Below are 18,820 nucleotides of genomic sequence, written 5' to 3'. Positions count from 1 at the left end.
TGATGTTGTAACCTTCAATTCGAGCCCCTCATACATCTCCATATTCACCCAAAAATCCCTCCCGTGGCCAACCAATAATCTAATTCCGGGAAGAAAGCACAATACAGGAAACAATATTTAACTTTGTTGCCGTGAAGACTATCATAACCAAGCTTCAGCAGAGCAAGGTCCTGATAGGAAGTACCTGAAAACTCTGAGGTGGCCTTACTTCTGGTAGGGATCCTGAGACGCCACTACCCATATAACGAAATCGAAATGGAGCTGTGAGTTGAGCAAGCTGTTGCAGACTTGAGTCAAGAGAGCAGTCTTGAGAAAGATTGACATCCTGCAAACCCAAGACAACAATGAGATATATGAGAAAGCAGTGAAAATTTTGGAGAGATACTGGGCTGAGGAAGAAGATGGAGAACCAATTGTCCAAGATGGTGGGGATGGAAATCAGCAAGGTTTTGCTTTTGGAACTAACCAGCCTAGCGTTCCTCAAGGTGGCTTCAAGTTTGGGCGAACGCACTCTCTAGCTTTTTGTAGATTTTTTCACTTGCTTTGAAATTTTCAACACTATATGTTCGTTGCTGCCGAGGCTCAGAATTTTTGGTCTGGCACATAGGGTTTCAGTAATCGATGGAAATTGTCAAAAAATGGTAAAACTTTAGGACTCCACCTTGGAATTTGTCGAGTTGAATTGTAAAATTGATGGAAAAGTGATCTTCGTGATTGTCTTGATATGGAATTAGACTCGTGCTAATGATATATGATGAATTCTTATATATTGAGAGCATCAGACTTGTCCCGAATTGGCTGGTTTCTGATGTAGCTAGAGCAAATTTATCTGATGTAGCCACTGAAAATGTAGCTGTTATGGATTGTGCATCATCTTTTCAACTTACATCTCGAATGGATGAGATGTTTGAGCCTGCTGCAATGAATGCAATGTGAAAAAAACTGCCGCAGCTTGGAGGCACTAGCACTGAAATGATTTCCATGTAGCTGTTACTCAATATTATCAATCCCCTCTTATGAGGCATGGTCATGGTTTGAGTTGTGGATTTTGTTAGATCAATCATAAAATGAAGTTGTTTTGTTATTTATATAAATAAAAATTAAAAAAAAAATTATCAAGTCAATTTTTAAATCAATTCAAAATAAAAACCTAGGCCTTGTTTGTTTCTTGGAAAGTAGTTTCCGGGAAACCATTTTCCAAACTTTCCTGTGTTTGTTTGTCATTAGGAAAGTTGGTCAACGGAAAACAATTTCCGGTCAGCGAAAAACACTTTCCGGTCAACGGAAAACACTTTCCAGTCAATTTTAGTAAAAAAAAAAATTGACTTGGTTTTCAGAAAAGTGTTTTCCTTTTAGCTGTGTTTGTTTTCCGGAAAGTGGTTTTCCGGGAAAGCACTTTCCAAACTTTCTTGTGTTTGTTTGCCAGTAGGAAAGTTTGGTCAATGGAAAACACTTTCCAGTAAAAGGAAAATTTGGCTTGGTTTTCAGGAAAGTGTTTTCCTGAAAAATTTGAGGGGAAAACACTTTCCGGAAGTTGTGAAAAAATTTAGAAATGTCATTATTTGCTGATTATATCAAATTTGATCCTCAAACTTTTGATTACTATATATATTTTGTTTTGAATATTTATTTTTCAATTTCATCTCTTAAAATTTTATTTTTATATTAACTTTGGTCCTTATTTTTATAATTGCTATTTGCTTTTTTCTTATCATTTTTTATTGAAATTTTTTATTTATCAAATTTGATCCTCATTCTTTTGATTGTTACTTATTTTATTTGAAATAATTTATGAAATGTTGATTATTATTATTTTAATTTCTTCATTTTTCATTTTTTTTTAAATTTTTTAGATTTGATCCCTATTATTTTGATTATTATTTGTTTTATTTGAGATAATTTATGAAATTATATTTTTTTTCAATTTTATTATCATTCAACTTTTTAATTTGTAAGATTTGTTCCTCATTATTTTAATAAACTTGAAAAAATAAAATATTAATAAGTTATTTTCCAGCTCATTTTCCATGACATAACCAAACACTGGAAAGTGTTTTCCAGTTTATTTTCCATAACACTACCAAACATCGGAAAATACTTTTCCGGAATTCACTTTCCAGAAATTCACTTTCCCCGGAATTCACTTTCCAAAAAGAATTCACTTTCCTGCAAACAAACAAACAAACAAAGCCCTAATCTGAGTTCGATTTGAAGTATATGAATTATCGAATTAATCTGGCCGAGCAAGTTTGAATAACCACGTACAAATCAAAAGCCCTTTGATTGAATCAACAAAATTCGGGAGAGGATCTAATCTCCATCATTAGACATTATAAAGGAGGGCTAGACGCAATATTAAATGGGCCAGAAAGATCTTATCATCTGAAAATAATAAATAAAGATTAGAGGGTTCATTTTTTACAATCAAGACTAGGGCTTTAAGTTTATAGGCCTTTGTAAAGTGTAGTAGCTCTGTCCTGCGTAGCTCAACCATGGCAGACAGCAACGAGAATCAGCAAGACAAAGGCAAAGAGCAAGAGCAAGAGCAATATGGTGTCCTGCTTTACTACAAATACACAGAAATCCCTGATCTCAACTCCCTCCTCTCCTTCTACAATTCCAACTGCACTTCCCTCTCCCTCCTTGGCCGGGTCCGCCTCTCTCTCCATGGAGTCAATGTCACTGTAATGCGCCCAACTCAATAACCCCAACTTTTTGCAGTTTAAATCTCAAAAGTTTGAATCATTTTGGTTATTAAAATTTTGGGTTTCCTTTGTTTTCTTCAATCATATCACAATCTCATTGAAAAGTTTGAAACCTTTTGCTGTTTGGGATTTTGGGTTTAGTTATTTGAGTCCAAAAATTGGAACTTTTTGCTTATTAGAATATTGGGTTTCTTTTGTTTTCTTCATTGGTTTAGGTTGGTGGCAAGTTGTCTTCATTGGAGAAACATATTGAAGCTGTGAAAGCTATTAGTTTATTTGAAGGGACTGATTTCAAGCTTGCTTCTTGTCATTTCCCATTGAATGACAAGGTTGCTCATGAATGTGGCTTCACTTCTCTTTCCATTCGCATTGTCAAGGTATGAATCTTTGTTCTATCAAACTTTGGTTTCTATTAGTATCATTGTTTTGAGCTATTTGGTATAGTATAAGTTTTGATTTGATATGCGTTTGCGTTTGCTTGCTTGGTCTAACATCTTGATGCGTTTTGGTGTGGCTAGGAATTGGTTACTCTTAGCCCTTATCCTCTTGTTAAAGCACCGGATGTTTCAAATGCTGGTAGGCATTTGTCCGCTGTGGAGTTCCATTCTCTTCTTCAAAGTGCTGGTGAGTTGTGATTTTCTTTTTGAAATTTTATTACATGCTTTACTTTTTGGTTTGCTTTCGTTTTATAGGCTATGTTTATTCTTCTTTGTAGTATTTTGTTCTCTAAATTTGGTTTTGTTGTTTTGTTATGTAAGAGAATGACTGGTAATGGTTAACTATGTGTTGGGTGATTCTGTTTATGTTTCTCAGGGAAGCTTGTAGATAAAGAAAGTCTAGTTGATGATAAAGGTCTTGTTTTATTAGATGCAAGGAATCTGTATGAGACGAGAATTGGGAAGTTTGACATGCCAAATGTGGACACTTTGGATCCTGGAATCAGACAGTATAGTGATCTGCCATCCTGGATAGATGATAATTCTGAACAATTGCGAGGAAAGAATGTCTTGATGTAAGTGCTTGTTCCAAAATTGACTTTTTATTGGTGTTGACCTGAACTTCACTCTGTTTTCCATCTGATTTGTAAAATCATGTTATCATGGTTGAAAGTTGGTGCAGTTATGGCTTCAAACGCCCATTTTTCCACTCTAATCTTAGTATGTTTTGTTTGGGTGCTGTGTAGGTATTGTACTGGAGGAATCAGGTGTGAGATGGCATCGGCCTATATTAGGTCAAAAGGTGCTGGATTTGAGAATGTATTTCAGGTAAGCTTGGGATCCAGTAGAAGCTAGTGTTATGCTTACCTTGACCATAAGATCCTGAGGAAGTTAGGTCCTGATTGTTGATCGATGTACTGATATATTTTGCAATGCTGGCTTTGTTGCAGTTGTTTGGTGGAATACAGCGTTATTTAGAACAATTTCCGGATGGTGGTTTTTTCAAAGGAAAGAATTTTGTTTTTGATCACAGGTATGATTGCTCAGAGTAATTGCGACCCTATTGATTTTAAAGTTTTTACCTTATCCTTTGGTGATTGCATAACATCATGCTTTTATTGAACTTTCTGGTGTTCAATAAAAGAAAACAAGCAAAGAAAAAGAAGTGTCGATTTTGCCGAGTAATTTTGTATTGTGGCTGTAGGATTTCTGTTGGGAGCTCAGATACAAATATCTTGGGAACCTGCCTTCTCTGTGGCTTATCCTTTGATGATTACTCTTCACGATGTAGATGCTCATATTGTAGAATGCTAGTATTGGTCTGTGATAGTTGCCGGGTAAGTTTTGATGACTAGAGTCCTTCTACCATTGAATGTTAATATTTCTGACCATTCAAGCATGTCTATCATACTTTAGCTAGCTCCATCTTGTCCAGTGAATATTCTAAGAACCTTAACCAATGCTTCTCGATTTTTATCTAAAGTGAAACTTAAAATAATAGCTTTTCAGATCTTCATTTTCCCTTCTAAAAACAATCATTGCCTAATTTGTATGTGTTTTGATGAACTATTTGTTCAGCTTCCATTCCACTTGTAGGTTTCTGTATTTTGTTGGGTCTTATTTGTTAATTTTTGTGGGTGGGCAGAAGGAGGAAGCTGTTTATGCTTGCGAGCTGTGCCAAAAACATGGAAAGGTAATTGAGTCAAATGTTGCTGAAAATGGTGAACAGCAAGATATATTGCCTCAAGTTGAGCTCAAAACCATTTCCTCAGATACTATCCTCTCGCCTCAACTTCACGGGGAACAGGGTAAGGTCTGTCTCCTTATCACTTGGATTGTTTTGGTTCCGTGTTTACCAAGATAAAATGTAGTACAATGGTGTATTTATGTTGGCTAATAGTGAACATCTGTCTTTTTTTATCCCTGTTACATCTTTCATTTTGTTTTCTTCCAAGAACTTCTCAGTCTTAATGTAATTGTTCATTCAATAAAACAGGTGCTAGGCCTCCAAGAAAGCTAAGAATCTTGTGCTTGCATGGGTTTCGGCAGAATGCATCTGGTTTTAAAGGAAGAACTGCATCATTAGCCAAGAAACTTAAAAACATTGCTGAGCTTGTCTTTGTTGATGCACCTCATGAGTTGCCTTTCATATACCAGCCATGTGTCTCAGAACTAGAGTGCAGTGATGAATCATCATTTTCGTCACAACAAATTCTTCCCCCAACAGAAACTTGCAGGGGAAAGTTTGCGTGGTTGATAGCACCTGATTCCAAAGGAAGGAGTGCAACTGATTGGAAAAAGGCAGATATTCCATTTGATCCCCTCCAGTACCTGCAGCAAAATGAAGGGTTTGATGTATCATTATCTTATTTAAAGACAGTATTCTCTCGGGATGGGCCATTTGATGGGATCCTGGGATTTTCTCAAGGAGCAGCGATGGCTGCTTTACTTTGTGCACAAAAAGGGAGGCTAAAAGGTGACATTGATTTCAGATTTGCAATTTTGTGTTCTGGGTTCGCTCTTCCATTTGTGGAGATTGAGAGTGGATCGATTAACTGCCCCACTCTCCATATATTCGGATGTGTTCCAGGCAAGGACAGGCAGATTGCAAACAAAACAAGCAGAGAACTTGCTTCATTATTTGAAGATGGTTGCTCAGTTATTATTGAGCATGATTGTGGTCACATCATTCCTACTCGGACTCCATACATCGATGAAATCAAAGGCTTCCTTCAACGCTTTCTGTAATGCGATTAAAAATCCTTTGTTAACCAATATGGTTACTTTAAGATGGCTTCTCAGCTATTACCTGATCCGTATTTGCTTGTTACTCACTACACCTTTTTTCTTCAATCACTTGCTAATACAATTTAATTCCACGATTTATCTTTTTATTACAAATATTTTCGAAGTCCATTGAAGCCCCTCAACTGAGAATTTAAGATTTGTACAACGTACAGACGGAAATACTTAATAAAAAACAAAGAGGAGATCAGTCACTCGTCTGCCTCATAGAAGACCAGACAACGAACACGCAAGTTCTTCAGAATGAAAACTGAGAACCAACAAATCCTAAATTTAGATTTTTTGGAATAAAAACTTTCAGCTTGTGTTTGGAATTCTAAAGCATTATGGTTCTTGTATCTTTACTTCAGCCAAATGAGCCAAACAATAAAGCTGATGGTTTCTATATGCATTTCTCAGTAAGAGATTTACAGTCATATACATGAAACAAACAAGTATGAAGCTTTGCCGACCTGGTGTTAGCATTCGGCAAATACACAACTATTCGTTATGAACTTGAAATCTAGATTTTCGTTATGACCTGGTCTTGTCAATTTTTATTTTCAACACGAAAAATAGATGCATGAGTGTTATGATATATGCTTAGCAACCTGAATTCCTTGGTGATGATCGAACAGGGGCTGGGATGAACATATGGACCAGGGTAGTGATGGTGCACAGATTTTTTTTTTTTTCAAAAAGGGATGGTTTGGGCCACGTACTCACCCCCAGAAACTCCAATAAAAAATTTGTTTTACAATCGTGAAAATCACCTCATTGACCCATTAGATCAATGACAAGCCCGATCACTCCAAGAATGGGCCAATTCATCATTCAATAAACCAAGTCAAGCTCAATTACTTCACTGGCCTAAAATCACATTCCATGAAAAACCTAATTTAGTATGAAGTTTTTATAACCTCATGAGATGGCCTCAAATTCTATTATTAGCAGAAAAAATAAACCATCCAGGCATTTCATTGTTGTGGGAATTACGTAGATTAATATCATCTGCTTCCCATGTTGGAATGTTAGGGTGTGTATTTGTTATATATACTTGCATGTTGTAGCAAACAAAGCTCATTTATAGATAAACATTTCCATTTTCCAGCTATAATTATCGGATTTGGCTTGAGATTTGACCCAGTTTAGAGCTCGGTTTATTAGGTTATTGGATTAACTCATGGTCACTAAAGTCATTCCATATTAATTCTAATTCGACACTGTTTTGAAAAAAAATTTAAAAAAATTCATTCGAGTTAACTTATGGATCGTGAATCAATTATCTAGTCATCTAAATTTTAACTGAATTAATATTTAAAATATTCAAAATAAAACCTAATCTAGATTGACAAATTATTGAATCGACCAGTCGGTCGGACAGGCCAAGCAGGGATGGACATATATGTCCATGATAATTCTAACACCAGCTACGATCGTCCATCGAAGCAAGTGTTGTAATCAATCAGTGTCAGTACAGTTTCTACCCTTTTTGAGTTGCTTAAGAACTAAGATGTTATTGTAAATAATAACAGTAAAGGATGTTAAGAGGTAGCTGAGAACCACGGAGCATCATTTTGAGGTCGGAGCTTCACGCCCTCACCGCCCAAGCAGCACCGTCAAAACAACCATCTAGATGTACAAAACTACAAAGGCTCCTGGGGATAATCCAAGCATGCAACTATTTGGGTTGGTAGCTCGTCTATTTCTGCACATGGAAAGAAGCTTCAGACTTGTGTTTTCTCTCTTTTCTTCCACTCACGCAAGCAACCGATCGTGAGCATGAAGTGTTTTGACTTTTGGGCGTAGTCTGAATCAATGAAATGCTTTCCTTCTTGTGTTTTTTTTATATGATGTATTGTTGAAGTGTTCTTTATTAGTAAAAAGAAATAGAAATCTCATTACATGCCTTGATCGGTAAATTCTGAAGAAAGTAGAGTGGATTAAGTTGAGAAAACCTGCACTAAACCTGATATGAATTGAGTTTAATGATATATTTATTCGATAAAATTAAGTTGATATTAAAGAAAAGTTTTTAAAAATAAAACGAAACTGCTTTAATAAAAATAAATAACCTGAATTGATTTTTCCTTCGGTAGGTTGTAACAATTGAGTCAGGAGTCTACATCCCATCCATTTTTTACGGTCCGGTCCAGATAGGTACTTCCCTTCCTGCGAAAGCCATTAGGACACGTCATGCAAGAAGCTACTTGCTCTGCAGCTTGCAGATTACATTAATGACACGTTTGGAATTGTAAATCTGAAAAATATATTCAGACTCGTCGTAATTCATATAGAAAATCCTTGAATTTTACTTAGCTTTCAGGAGCTGGGATTGGTTCCTGACTAGCTCCATGCCAAAAGAAGTAGAGCACACAGTCCTTGCTAAACAACCGCAGTCATGGAAGAGTTAAGGAAGCTCAAAATAATCTGCAAGTTGCTTCGTGTGATCCACTTAAAATTGTCATTGGGACAAGACAATGTCTTGTTGCCCTAATTTCTAACTCTTAAATCGTTTTACGACACATTGGGCTTTCGCTACATTGATGTGATCGGAGCGCGGAAGCAGAGTTATACAGAAGCTGCTTCCGGTTGACAATTCCCTCGAACAGTTGAAGAGTCAATACAATTGCTCATTGCCTCATCTCACTCCACAGGTATTTTCAGGCCTGTATCCTTTTTCACGTTGGAGAGGGAGGACAACGCCATGGTTCTCATTCCTGAGGCCTTTCCCTCGTTTACCTACCCTCTATTCTTGTGAAACAATATATTTTAAAATAAACTCAGGTTAATCTATTAATTTATAGGTTGATTTATCGAACCCGCAACAAGGATATTAAACCGTGAACGATTGAGTCGGGTATAATAACTATGGCTCCATTATTGCCATTTTGTTCTGGTTAATTAATTTTATTATGCAATCCCCAATAAATGGCTACGGTCATGTTCACACCAAGAACTTTATATTGACAGATGCTTATCGTTTCTTTTCCCCCGATCGATGTGAAAGATGATACCATGTTTAGTTTTTAGAGGTGGCCGTAGGATAATAAAACATTCGTTCTTGTTTGGTCACTGTTGGTTGTGCGAGGCCTCGCCTTTATGTTACATATTTATGATGTTCCTCACCTACTTCCTAACAATGGGCTGATCTCTCCCCCACCTCTTCACTGAGTCTGCTTCTTGATGAACAGACAGTAACATCATCTTCTTTTTTACATGAATGTGCTGCAATTTGTATTATCATCTCTTATTACTCTTTCTGATGCGGCCAAGCCTGATTAGATTAGGAATCAGAGAAGAAGATGATGGAAAAATCACAAAAAAATTTCAAAAACAAGAAGCCTACTCATGCTGTTGTTTCTCGATAATTTATTCTGCCAAAATCTTCTCCAGGAAAAATAAAAGGATAATAATAGCTTAAACTGTAGCTGACCGAACATAAAAGGAAAAAAGGGATCTTGGTAGGAAAGTAAAATAAAAAGTCCAAAATTAAAGAGTAAAATAATAAAATTGATTAAAACAATATTTTATAGGCTTAATTTGAAGGAGCCAATTAAATTTACTATCAAACTTTTTGTTATTATTATCATCTAAAAAATATATACAAAAATTATAAATTATAAAACATGAGTTATATTGCAACTCCAAATTAAGAGGTTGGGTGACGACTACTACTAAAATCTGAGGCCAAAGCACTCTAGTTGAGCTAACTGTGGTAAAGTCCCATCACAAATCTCTGTTGCAATGACAAGATGCCATTATGACATTTCATAAAAGGTGGTTGCTACCTCATTATGTGCTTGTACACCCTTCTACCTATTGTCATTAATGTTGAGAGCTCCATGTAATTAAAGTTATTTTTTAAAATATTTTTTATTTAAAAATATATTAAAATAATATTATTTTTAATTTTTAAAAATTATTTTTAATAATAATATATTAAAATAATATAAAACACTAAAAATATTAATTTAAAATAAAAAAAATATTTTTTTTTTAAAATATTTTTTAAAATACAAAAATAAATAGAATTTTTATAAAACTGCTTGACAATGTTTAATGAAATAGGTAATTTAGGATGTAATTTTTTTTAACTATTGTAGTAATTAATTTTTAAAAAATTATTTTTAATATCATTTCATTAAAATAATTTAAAATTATAAAAATAACATGAAAAAACCATAAAACACGGTTTTATAACAAAAATAAATAGCTTCTTAATGAATTTCTTAACCACGAAGTCAGATAACAGAGGAATGCTTCAAGTATGAAACCCCTTGATCATGTTCGATGGATTGGACAATTTAGGATTGACCTTGATGTAATTAATTTCTTAAACCATATAGTTTAATCAAAGAGAAATTATCGACGGTGGTCATAAGTTCACACCTACAAAGTGTTGGATACTCAAATAATCTTGTGGTGTTTTTCGCATGATTTATGTGTTTGTACTTGTGCGGTGAAACGTAATTTGTGTGAATTGATTCACATAATTATAATACTTTCATTCAATCAGAGACTTGTTTATGTTTAAAATGGTTACGCATTTGAGTTTTTTTAGGATTATATAAAGTTTGTATATCATTAATTTTAAAATTTATAAAATTAATTAAAATATATGTAAACTAGTTTAAATAACTATATTAATATTAATAATAATAATAAAAAGACTTGTGTCATGTTATATGCGGTGGAGATCTATAGCATCTAGCTTCTTGAACTGAAGAAAAAATATTGGTAAATAATGGCTTGGTGCTTTTGTTCATAGCAATATAATAATTTAGTCCTTCTGGTTTCAATAATCATAACCCAGTCCTTAAACTACTGTTTATTCATTAGAAACTTTGCTATTTTTTTTAAGAAAAAAACCACAACTCCTTGTGTTTAGAGACCATTGAGTTTCACATTTTCCTTTGATTAGGGTATATTTCAGTTAATATATATAGTTAAAAGGGTACTTTGAAAAAAGAAAACTTTCAACGAACACTCAAGGGATGGAGTGAGTTATGAATAAACATAAAAACACAGGATTGCGATATGATGTATACACACGGTCGCTTCATGTGTAAAGGTGACCATTCAAAGCATTTTACTTTTCATGGAGGGCCATCGTGGACTCCTTCTCCAAACGTTTTAGTATTCTTCATGTATGGATGAACAAGAAAGCACCAAGGCCATTTCTCACCATTAATTTTAAAATTAAAATTATTAAACCCCCACCACGATGATGATTTAATGAGTTAACTCGGTATCCTATTAATCCAGAATTTAAAAAAGATAACTCTAATTAATTTTTTAAAAATATATATTATTTTGTTGAGATTTGAACGGTTCATGTTTGCTTGGAATTGCAAGTAATGGATTGACGTAATCTTCATGTTTTTTAAGGAAACTGCACCGATGCCTTTTTAATTTCCACCTTTGTATTCCTTTTTTGGTGGCAAAATTGCATCAAAACAAGAAACCCATGATGTGTTAGGTATATATATATATATATATATATATATATATATAAAACGAACGAGTACTTGGCTATGTGCTGCTAACCCTTCAATTCATTTAGGACGTCATTGACAATAAATAAGTTTTACCATCTCAACTATAATACAGATGTCACAGTTTTACTGGCAGCTGCCTCCCACCCACCGTTTCTCCTTTAATTTTGCCATAAATGCTTCAACCATCTCATAAATGCGCTATCTTGTTAGAGCATGACAATCCTTCTCCTTTACCTAAACTGCAGTGTTCATGGATTTGGCCCAAGAAACACACTTCACCATCTGATTAATTCACGACAAGGGTGACGCCTACGGTTGCAAAAGATAGCATCTAACTCAAGATTACAAATACTATAATTATAAGAATATATCTAAAGTATTTATTTTTTTATTTTAATATTTATTTTTCAAAAATATTTCAACTCGCTATATATAGAAAAAAAATTTAAAACTAAAAAAGCTTGGTAATACCGAGTAGAAGAAAATAAACTAAGAAAGTTATTCCCTTCATGTTGGAAAAAAACGAAAGAAAAAAAAATATAATAATTAAGAATTAGAAATTTAGAGTAGAAAAAAATTAATTAATTCAAAAATATTTTTTTAAAAAAAAACCCATAAATCAATATTCATAGAATGACAAGAACTTGTCATTGGTTCAATCTTTATTTAGAAAAATGTTTGGAAATACAGGTAATTTTTATTTATAAAAAATTATTTTTTTTATATATTTTTAAAATTTTTTGATATGTTAATTAAAAAATAATTTTTTAAAAAATATATATTATTTTAATATATTTTAAAATAAAAAATATTTTAAAAAATAATCATAACAATACTCTCAAATATATCCTTAAATATATAGCTTGAAAATGACTTAGCCAGCCTCATCCAAAATGGGTGTTTTGGAAAATATTTGTGCAACCAAGGGTAAATGTCAAACTTGGATGCTATATTAGGGCAATCACTTTCCATGGTTTTCTCACACCACACCCATCTCTTACAAGGTAAGCTCCAGAAGACGTTAAAACAACATCATCAAGTTTTTGGGGAAAATGTCTCTTGTCAAAGAAGACATCAAGGCCAAAGCTGAGGTCTACTATGGAGATGAAATGGGAAAGGAGAAATCTCAAGAATTGCTCAGAGAAGTAGGCTTGCCAAACGGTCTTTTGCCCTTGCACGATATTATAGAGTGCGGGATTGTGAGGGAGACAGGGTTTGTGTGGCTCAAGCAAAAGAAGAGCATAACCCACAAGTTTGAGAAGATTGGCAAGCTCGCTTCCTATGGAACTGAAGTCACAGCTTATGTTGAACAAAACAAGATCAAGAAACTGACTGGTGTGAAGACCAAAGAGCTTTTGCTTTGGGTCACTCTGAGTGATATCTATTTGGATGATCCACCAACCGGAAAGATCACTTTCCAGACTCCTACTGGTCTCTACAGGACTTTCCCTGTGTCAGCTTTTGTGGTTGAAGAAAAGGGTAAAGCAGCAACCTCAGCCGCTGCAGCAAAGGATGTCAAGGAAGAGAAGAAGGATGATGTCAAGGGAGAGAAGGGAGCCGTGGAGGTGAAGGAGGCCTAAGGTTCTTAGTCTTCTGTGATAAAGAGGCCTTCATCTGCTCTGTATTACTTTCAATTTCAATGTATTATTACCTCTTGCTAGTGTTTACTGGTAATAAAGTACATTAGAGTTTCATTTTTCAGCCATGTTATAGACAAGATCACAGCATGTATAGACACTTGAGTTGTCTACATGTCTGTTTTCTCTTAGCTTGTCATGACAAGAAAGGGTGAAATGGATTAAATCATGCTTGAAATGTGATCATGAATGGACATTGTTTGATGTTTATCTCAGAATTCTGAAAGGATGATAATTGCGAATTTCTCACTTGAAATGTCGGCCAGGAGAAAATTTGAAAGGGGGCAGCTGGAAATCTAATGCAGATTAACTGTTTTCTTGTCATTTTGCCTGAATTTTGTCCAAGCATCGAAGGAATCTCACTTTTTTGTCTTTTACGCCTCGCATCATTTTCAATCCTGTGCACCTGGCTATGATTCCTTAACCTTAGTCTACATATCCATGGAACAAAACCAGCTGGTGTTCGGTTATCTTCTGAAAACTGAAGAGAGAAAGAGATGGTAAATATATAAATGATAAATTCTATTGTATTTCCTGTGTTTTAAAAGGATAAAAATTCATCCTAAAATCGTTACAGAGGCAATGTTATTTATATCAAAGTCTTCGCCTTTCAAACTAAACATATTTCTATCCCTTATCTATTTGTCTATTTTATTCTTTTTATATTTGTCCATTCTGTTTTAAGATATTAATCATATACAATTTTAATGTTATATGCATTGTAATGCGGGAGCTTTTTGGATTGATTAAATATTTTTTTATTAATGTTTTTCTAGTTTTTTTTATTATTATTTGAAGGGATAGTTTTTATATCTAATTTTTTCTATTAAATATTACAAGATTTTCTAGGTTATTATTTTTTTTTTATCTAATGAGTTATAGTATTTTGACAAGTGAGATATGAATGAATAAAATTAAATATTTTAAAAGTCTTCCAAATAGTTTATGGTCTTCTTGGTTAGTATTTGAAAGTTTTGACTTACAATAAATTTTATTATTATTTGATCTTGTTCGTGTCTGTTGATTTCAAAAACTAACAATTCTTAATAATTTTGGTTGGAGGTCATAGAAAACATGTATTAAATCTCTAATGATTAATTGTGTTGTGATGTTGAATAACCATTGTTGAAAGAGATCACAGAGAAAATTAAAAGGCTCCCCTTGAGATAAAAAAACAAATCTATAAAATAGTGTTATTTCTATTTACATCAGTTATTATTGAAAATCTTTGTAGTAGAGCACATAATAGAGTGGTCTTGTAAAGATATTGTATTCACCTCACACAAAGATGGTGTTAGGAGCCCATTGCAAAAAGATATTGTTAGGTACTCATTATGAAGCAACTGGCACACAAATATTAAATACCAATAATGAAGTGACCAGCACAACAATATTCATGGTGAATGACAGTATAAAAATCCAAGCTAGAGGACAAGTTTCTTCAAACACATGAAAACTGTAGCCGGGGTCTTTTAAAAAATTAAGTATTTTTTTAGTTAATTTTTTTATTCTGTCTTATTTTTCTTTTCTATTTTTTTGTTTCTATTTGAAGGAATTAATTTTCCATTTTATTTTTCTCATTACTCGTTTTCTAGTTATTTAGGCCAGGTAAGATATAAATGAATAGAATTAAATATCATGAGAGGATTACCCTTCGCTACTGTCTACTTAACCGGCAGTTAAAAGTATCAAAGGTCCCCAGTCCCGTCCTTGGCGAAGGACCATAAAAAATTTAAGGAGTAAAAAGGAGGGGGCAATGATACATACTGCAGAAAGGTACAGAAGGTGGCCAATGTCACACATGTCGTTGGACCATGTAAGATAGCAAATTGCAAAACGATATTAAAGAACCACAAGCCAGCACCAGTTACTAGAAAACTCCCTAGAGCTAATAAATGTCGTGAGCAAACAAGTGCAGGGAAGCGACAGAGAATTCAGCTCTATAGGGAGAAACTTCAAATGGTGAATCAAATGGCATTGACATACAGTTGTTTTATGTTTTGATGAGATCAGTTTAAGGTTGCGCTAGAGAGGTTTCAGGTATAATGGACTAGACATCTTTGAAAATGGAATAGAACCAGATTATAAGTGCAGTAATTCAGCCGCAGAATCTACAATCCTTGTCGAGCAAGAAACCTCAAGATATTCTACTACTCCTACCATAGGCCAGGAAATGGTGATTGATACGAATTACAGCGATATATACAGCAATATGGCAGGTTCTCTCACAAAGCTCTACTACTTTCTCCAGCGATCACAGCTTCAAAGCCTAAGAAAATGTATAGGAGGTAACAAGCACATGTTATTATATCTATATAGCAGCACCAGAAATATCAGACTTCCCAAAATCATCTAAACCTCTCTAGTGCATGTGTGAGGTGTTCCTATTGTGGGAGGGGGTAAACATTTCAAAGAAACAGACTAGAATTGAAGTTCGAGAGTCGTACCTTTGATGGAGTGACCCATTTGCCATTGATCCAGTCCTGATGTGGCCTTAAGTCAGAGTGCTGAAATTCTAATTCCTCATTGGAATCCTTGAAGAAGACCGAATACTTTGGGAAAGTATTCACCTTAGAAACTACACCCACCCACCAGGCATCATTGTACAGAGCATCAACTTCTTCCAACTTCTTGAATCGATCAATAATTATAGTTTGTGGAGGATGAGGCCTAATGTGCAAAGTGTCAATCTCTTCCCTCAGAAAATCACTATCATCTTCGGTTCTCAAGGTTTGGTACTCAATAAGGTACTTGTCCTTGCCCACTGGCTCAACAATAGTTGCAGCAAACCAAGCACCTTTAAAACCATCTTCGTCACTGCTAACCTCAACTGGCATTCCCTTGCTAAACTTTGCATCTTTTGGTGATTCAATAGGCTTCTCTTGTGTTGTATCGGGCACTTTCTGCAATTCCAGATTCAAGAAGTTGATAAAGGTAAATTGCAGAACATACCCGGAAAAAGACAAAACACACAGAATAAAGGATTGTTGAATGCAGAATAGCAACTGACTGAAGCCAATCAAGCCACATTACTACACAAAAGGATGTTCCATAAGATTTCTATCCGTTTGAAAAATAGGCATTCATTGTAAATCCATGGCCATAAAAATAGAACACAACAATAAGGCACTGCATGTGCCAAAGGAAAATGCTTCAAGCTTCCCAATTATACATTTACAATTATCATCTTAAGCTAACTTCCATATGTCCAGATAATACAGCTTTATAGCATCAAAAAACCAATCATCAACAGGTCAAAGGAATAACACAGAGGCAGCAACACAAAATAAGAGTTGAAGTTTCTCTTTCAATTCTGCAAGCATCTGTTTTAGCTTCCTTATCCAGGATAGTCTATCAAAGAAGTTCAATTACTTAAGATAGTGTTGAGAAAACAGCATTCTATCAGACATGGTTCTAACATTTGGAAAAGCTGGAAAATTTTCTCCTTTTGACCAAAATATAACAAAGTTTATGAAACCAAGAGTGAATAAAACAGAGATCGAGTGACCATCCTGTCATAACTGATTAAGTGTCTATGAAGCAGACTCTCTCTACATACTATCCATATTGCACAACATATCCAGTGATAGCTCATTCTAGAAGTTTTTCCACTTATTTTATGCACTCACACACACGCACCAGAAAGTGTACGTGTATGGACATTATCAAATCCAGAAGAGCTTTCTTCTTTTTCATTTCCACCTTTGGGCCTATGCATGTTTATTGCTTTGCAAAAACAAGCCTCCAATACCTCTACATCCAGGATACTCATTCTCCATTTAACACTTCCAATTGATACAAGGGTAAATATCTACGCAAAGCATCAAGGAATGACTGCCCACATTCATACAAAACTTCAGGCTGTACTGTGTGCAAAATTTTTTAAGAAGAAAAAAACCCTTCTCACTTATTTAAGGATTTTGCAACTTAATGATTTTTCAACACTACCAGCATGTACATTTTTCAAAAGGGTAAAAGAAAAAATCCTGCCACCCTGCCTTCACAAGGGGCAAAAGAACGAGAAATATCCTCTTTTTTTCCCGGAAATACTTGTGATCAGCAATCCAAGATTAGCACACACAACTTTATCAAAAACCAAAGACACATATCTCATCTTACACATCTCTGCATCCTCTTTTGAAAGAACCAGCCATCAACCAAACATACCAACTATGAAAGTGAAATTTCACAACAAAACACATTAACCAAATTTAACATTGTAAAAAAAGAAGAAGATAATCATACAAATCTAAAGAATTAACCAAAATTTACATAAAGAGAACAACTTCGTCAAAAACAAAACCCACCTTGTTAACCCTCCTTTTCACCTCTTTCGTCACTTCTTCTTCAACGAGTTTCCTTTTATTTCTAGAACCCTGCTTTCAAAAAAAAAAAAAAATTCCAAAAGGAAAAAACAATCACAAATTCAGAATCCAACCCAAAACAAAAACCAAACACACTAACCGAGATTAAGACAATTAAACTAAAAACATTACCCTAGATTGACCTAATAACAACAAATCTATCAAAAGACGACAGCATTAACCAAAGAACAACAAATTATCAACACAAAACAAAATAAATTAACCAAGTTTAACATAAAAACAACTTATCAAAAAGAGAGAAAAAAAAAAAAAAAAAACACCTCATTTTCCTTCTCTTTCACCTCCTCTTTCTCCTCCTCCTCCTCCTCTCCTTCCAACGTTGGTTTCCACGCCCCATTAACCCACTCCCTATGCAACCTCAAATCCTCCTCACCAAACTCAATCTGCTCTTTAGTACTCCTAAAAAACACAGCAAACTTCCCATCCTCATTCACCTCAGTTATCACACCTTCCCACCACCCATCATTATGAAAAGCATCAACTTCTTCACTAAACTTGAACTCCCTCTTCTTCTCTCTTGGGGCTATTGGTCTTATTTGGAACTCATTGACTGTTTCCTGCAAGGGTTTTGTCCCTTCTTCATCTTCAAACAGCTTGTCATATTCAACAATGAATTTTGAGGTTCTTGTTGCCTTCACTACTGTTCCTGTATAGAAGGAGCCTCTGAATCCTTCCTCTTCTGACATGATTTCTACTTTTGAGCCTGGTTTGAAATGTGGGTTTTGGTTGGATTTTGATTTGGGCGTGGATTTTGGCGGCATTTTTGTGGTTTGTTAGGTAACGGGTTTAGGGTTTGTTCCGGGTTTAGGGTTTTTAAGGATTTTGGCGCCCTAGAGAGAGAGAGATAGAGAGATTCTATTGGAGTTAATTGGAAATGAGGGAAGGAAGGAAAAGTTTTGGGGTGGAGAATATAAAAAAGGATAAAATGACGGGGCAAATGAGAAATTTTGGGATGAAGTATAATAAAATAAAAGTGCATTTATTAAAATTTATTTTTTTTTTCGAAAATAAATGGTATTTTTAAACTAGTTTACATATTTATTAAAATTAATTCTTTTTTAAAAATATTTTAAGACCTTATTCTATATATTACTCTATCTTGTTTTAAGAAATTAAATAATTTTTTATTGGTGTTATTTTAAGTTATTAATTCATAAAGTTAAGGAAAGAAATAAATCTCTAAATGAGTCCTTTAAAATTATCTAATTAATTAGAAATATATATTCGAAATTAATCAGTCCTTTACCATCATTAAGTGATAGATATTATTTATATGTACTCATAAAATAGAATACTGTAAAAAGAAAAAATGCAAGATATGTCTTGCATTAATTTAAAACTATGTGTGATATAAGTAAGGTAAACCATGAA

General features: G+C 34.2%; 3 protein-coding genes across 4 annotated transcripts; 2 read left to right on the top strand and 1 right to left on the bottom strand.

The window, feature by feature from the left end:
• Window positions 1–2,411: 2,411 nt before the first annotated feature.
• LOC118034994 (rhodanese-like domain-containing protein 6) lies at window positions 2,412–6,021 on the top strand. Of its 2 annotated transcripts, none has more exons than XM_073409117.1 (9): window positions 2,412–2,684; window positions 2,921–3,082; window positions 3,224–3,329; window positions 3,573–3,717; window positions 3,889–3,970; window positions 4,093–4,175; window positions 4,347–4,479; window positions 4,788–4,950; window positions 5,139–6,021. In XM_073409117.1, the coding sequence occupies exons 1-9, from the start codon at window positions 2,493–2,495 to the stop codon at window positions 5,888–5,890; spliced, it is 1,818 nt and encodes a 605-aa protein (XP_073265218.1). In that variant the 5' UTR covers window positions 2,412–2,492; the 3' UTR covers window positions 5,891–6,021. The 2 variants fall into 2 exon arrangements, with proteins under 2 accessions (XP_073265218.1, XP_034896364.1); XM_035040473.2 differs by having other exon boundaries at window positions 3,519–3,717.
• Window positions 6,022–12,399: 6,378 nt separating this feature from the next.
• On the top strand, window positions 12,400–13,128 carry LOC118034993 (uncharacterized). Its single transcript, XM_035040471.2, has one exon. The coding sequence runs from the start codon at window positions 12,480–12,482 to the stop codon at window positions 13,005–13,007; it is 528 nt and encodes a 175-aa protein (XP_034896362.1). The 5' UTR covers window positions 12,400–12,479; the 3' UTR covers window positions 13,008–13,128.
• Window positions 13,129–14,977: 1,849 nt separating this feature from the next.
• LOC118034992 (protein AGENET DOMAIN (AGD)-CONTAINING P1) lies at window positions 14,978–18,360 on the bottom strand. The gene is made up of 4 exons (XM_035040470.2): window positions 17,710–18,360; window positions 17,372–17,440; window positions 15,512–15,967; window positions 14,978–15,333 (listed from the first exon to the last, which is right to left on the bottom strand). Exons 1-4 carry the CDS (start codon window positions 18,208–18,210, stop codon window positions 15,319–15,321), a joined length of 1,041 nt encoding a protein of 346 aa, XP_034896361.1. The 5' UTR covers window positions 18,211–18,360; the 3' UTR covers window positions 14,978–15,318.
• Window positions 18,361–18,820: the final 460 nt, after the last annotated feature.

Source organism: Populus alba, chromosome 5 (genome assembly GCF_005239225.2).
Source record: "Populus alba chromosome 5, ASM523922v2, whole genome shotgun sequence".
Classification (NCBI taxonomy): domain Eukaryota; kingdom Viridiplantae; phylum Streptophyta; class Magnoliopsida; order Malpighiales; family Salicaceae; genus Populus; species Populus alba.
The sequence above is the reverse complement of the archived record's forward strand: the minus strand, read 5'-3'. Positions and strand labels throughout refer to the sequence as shown.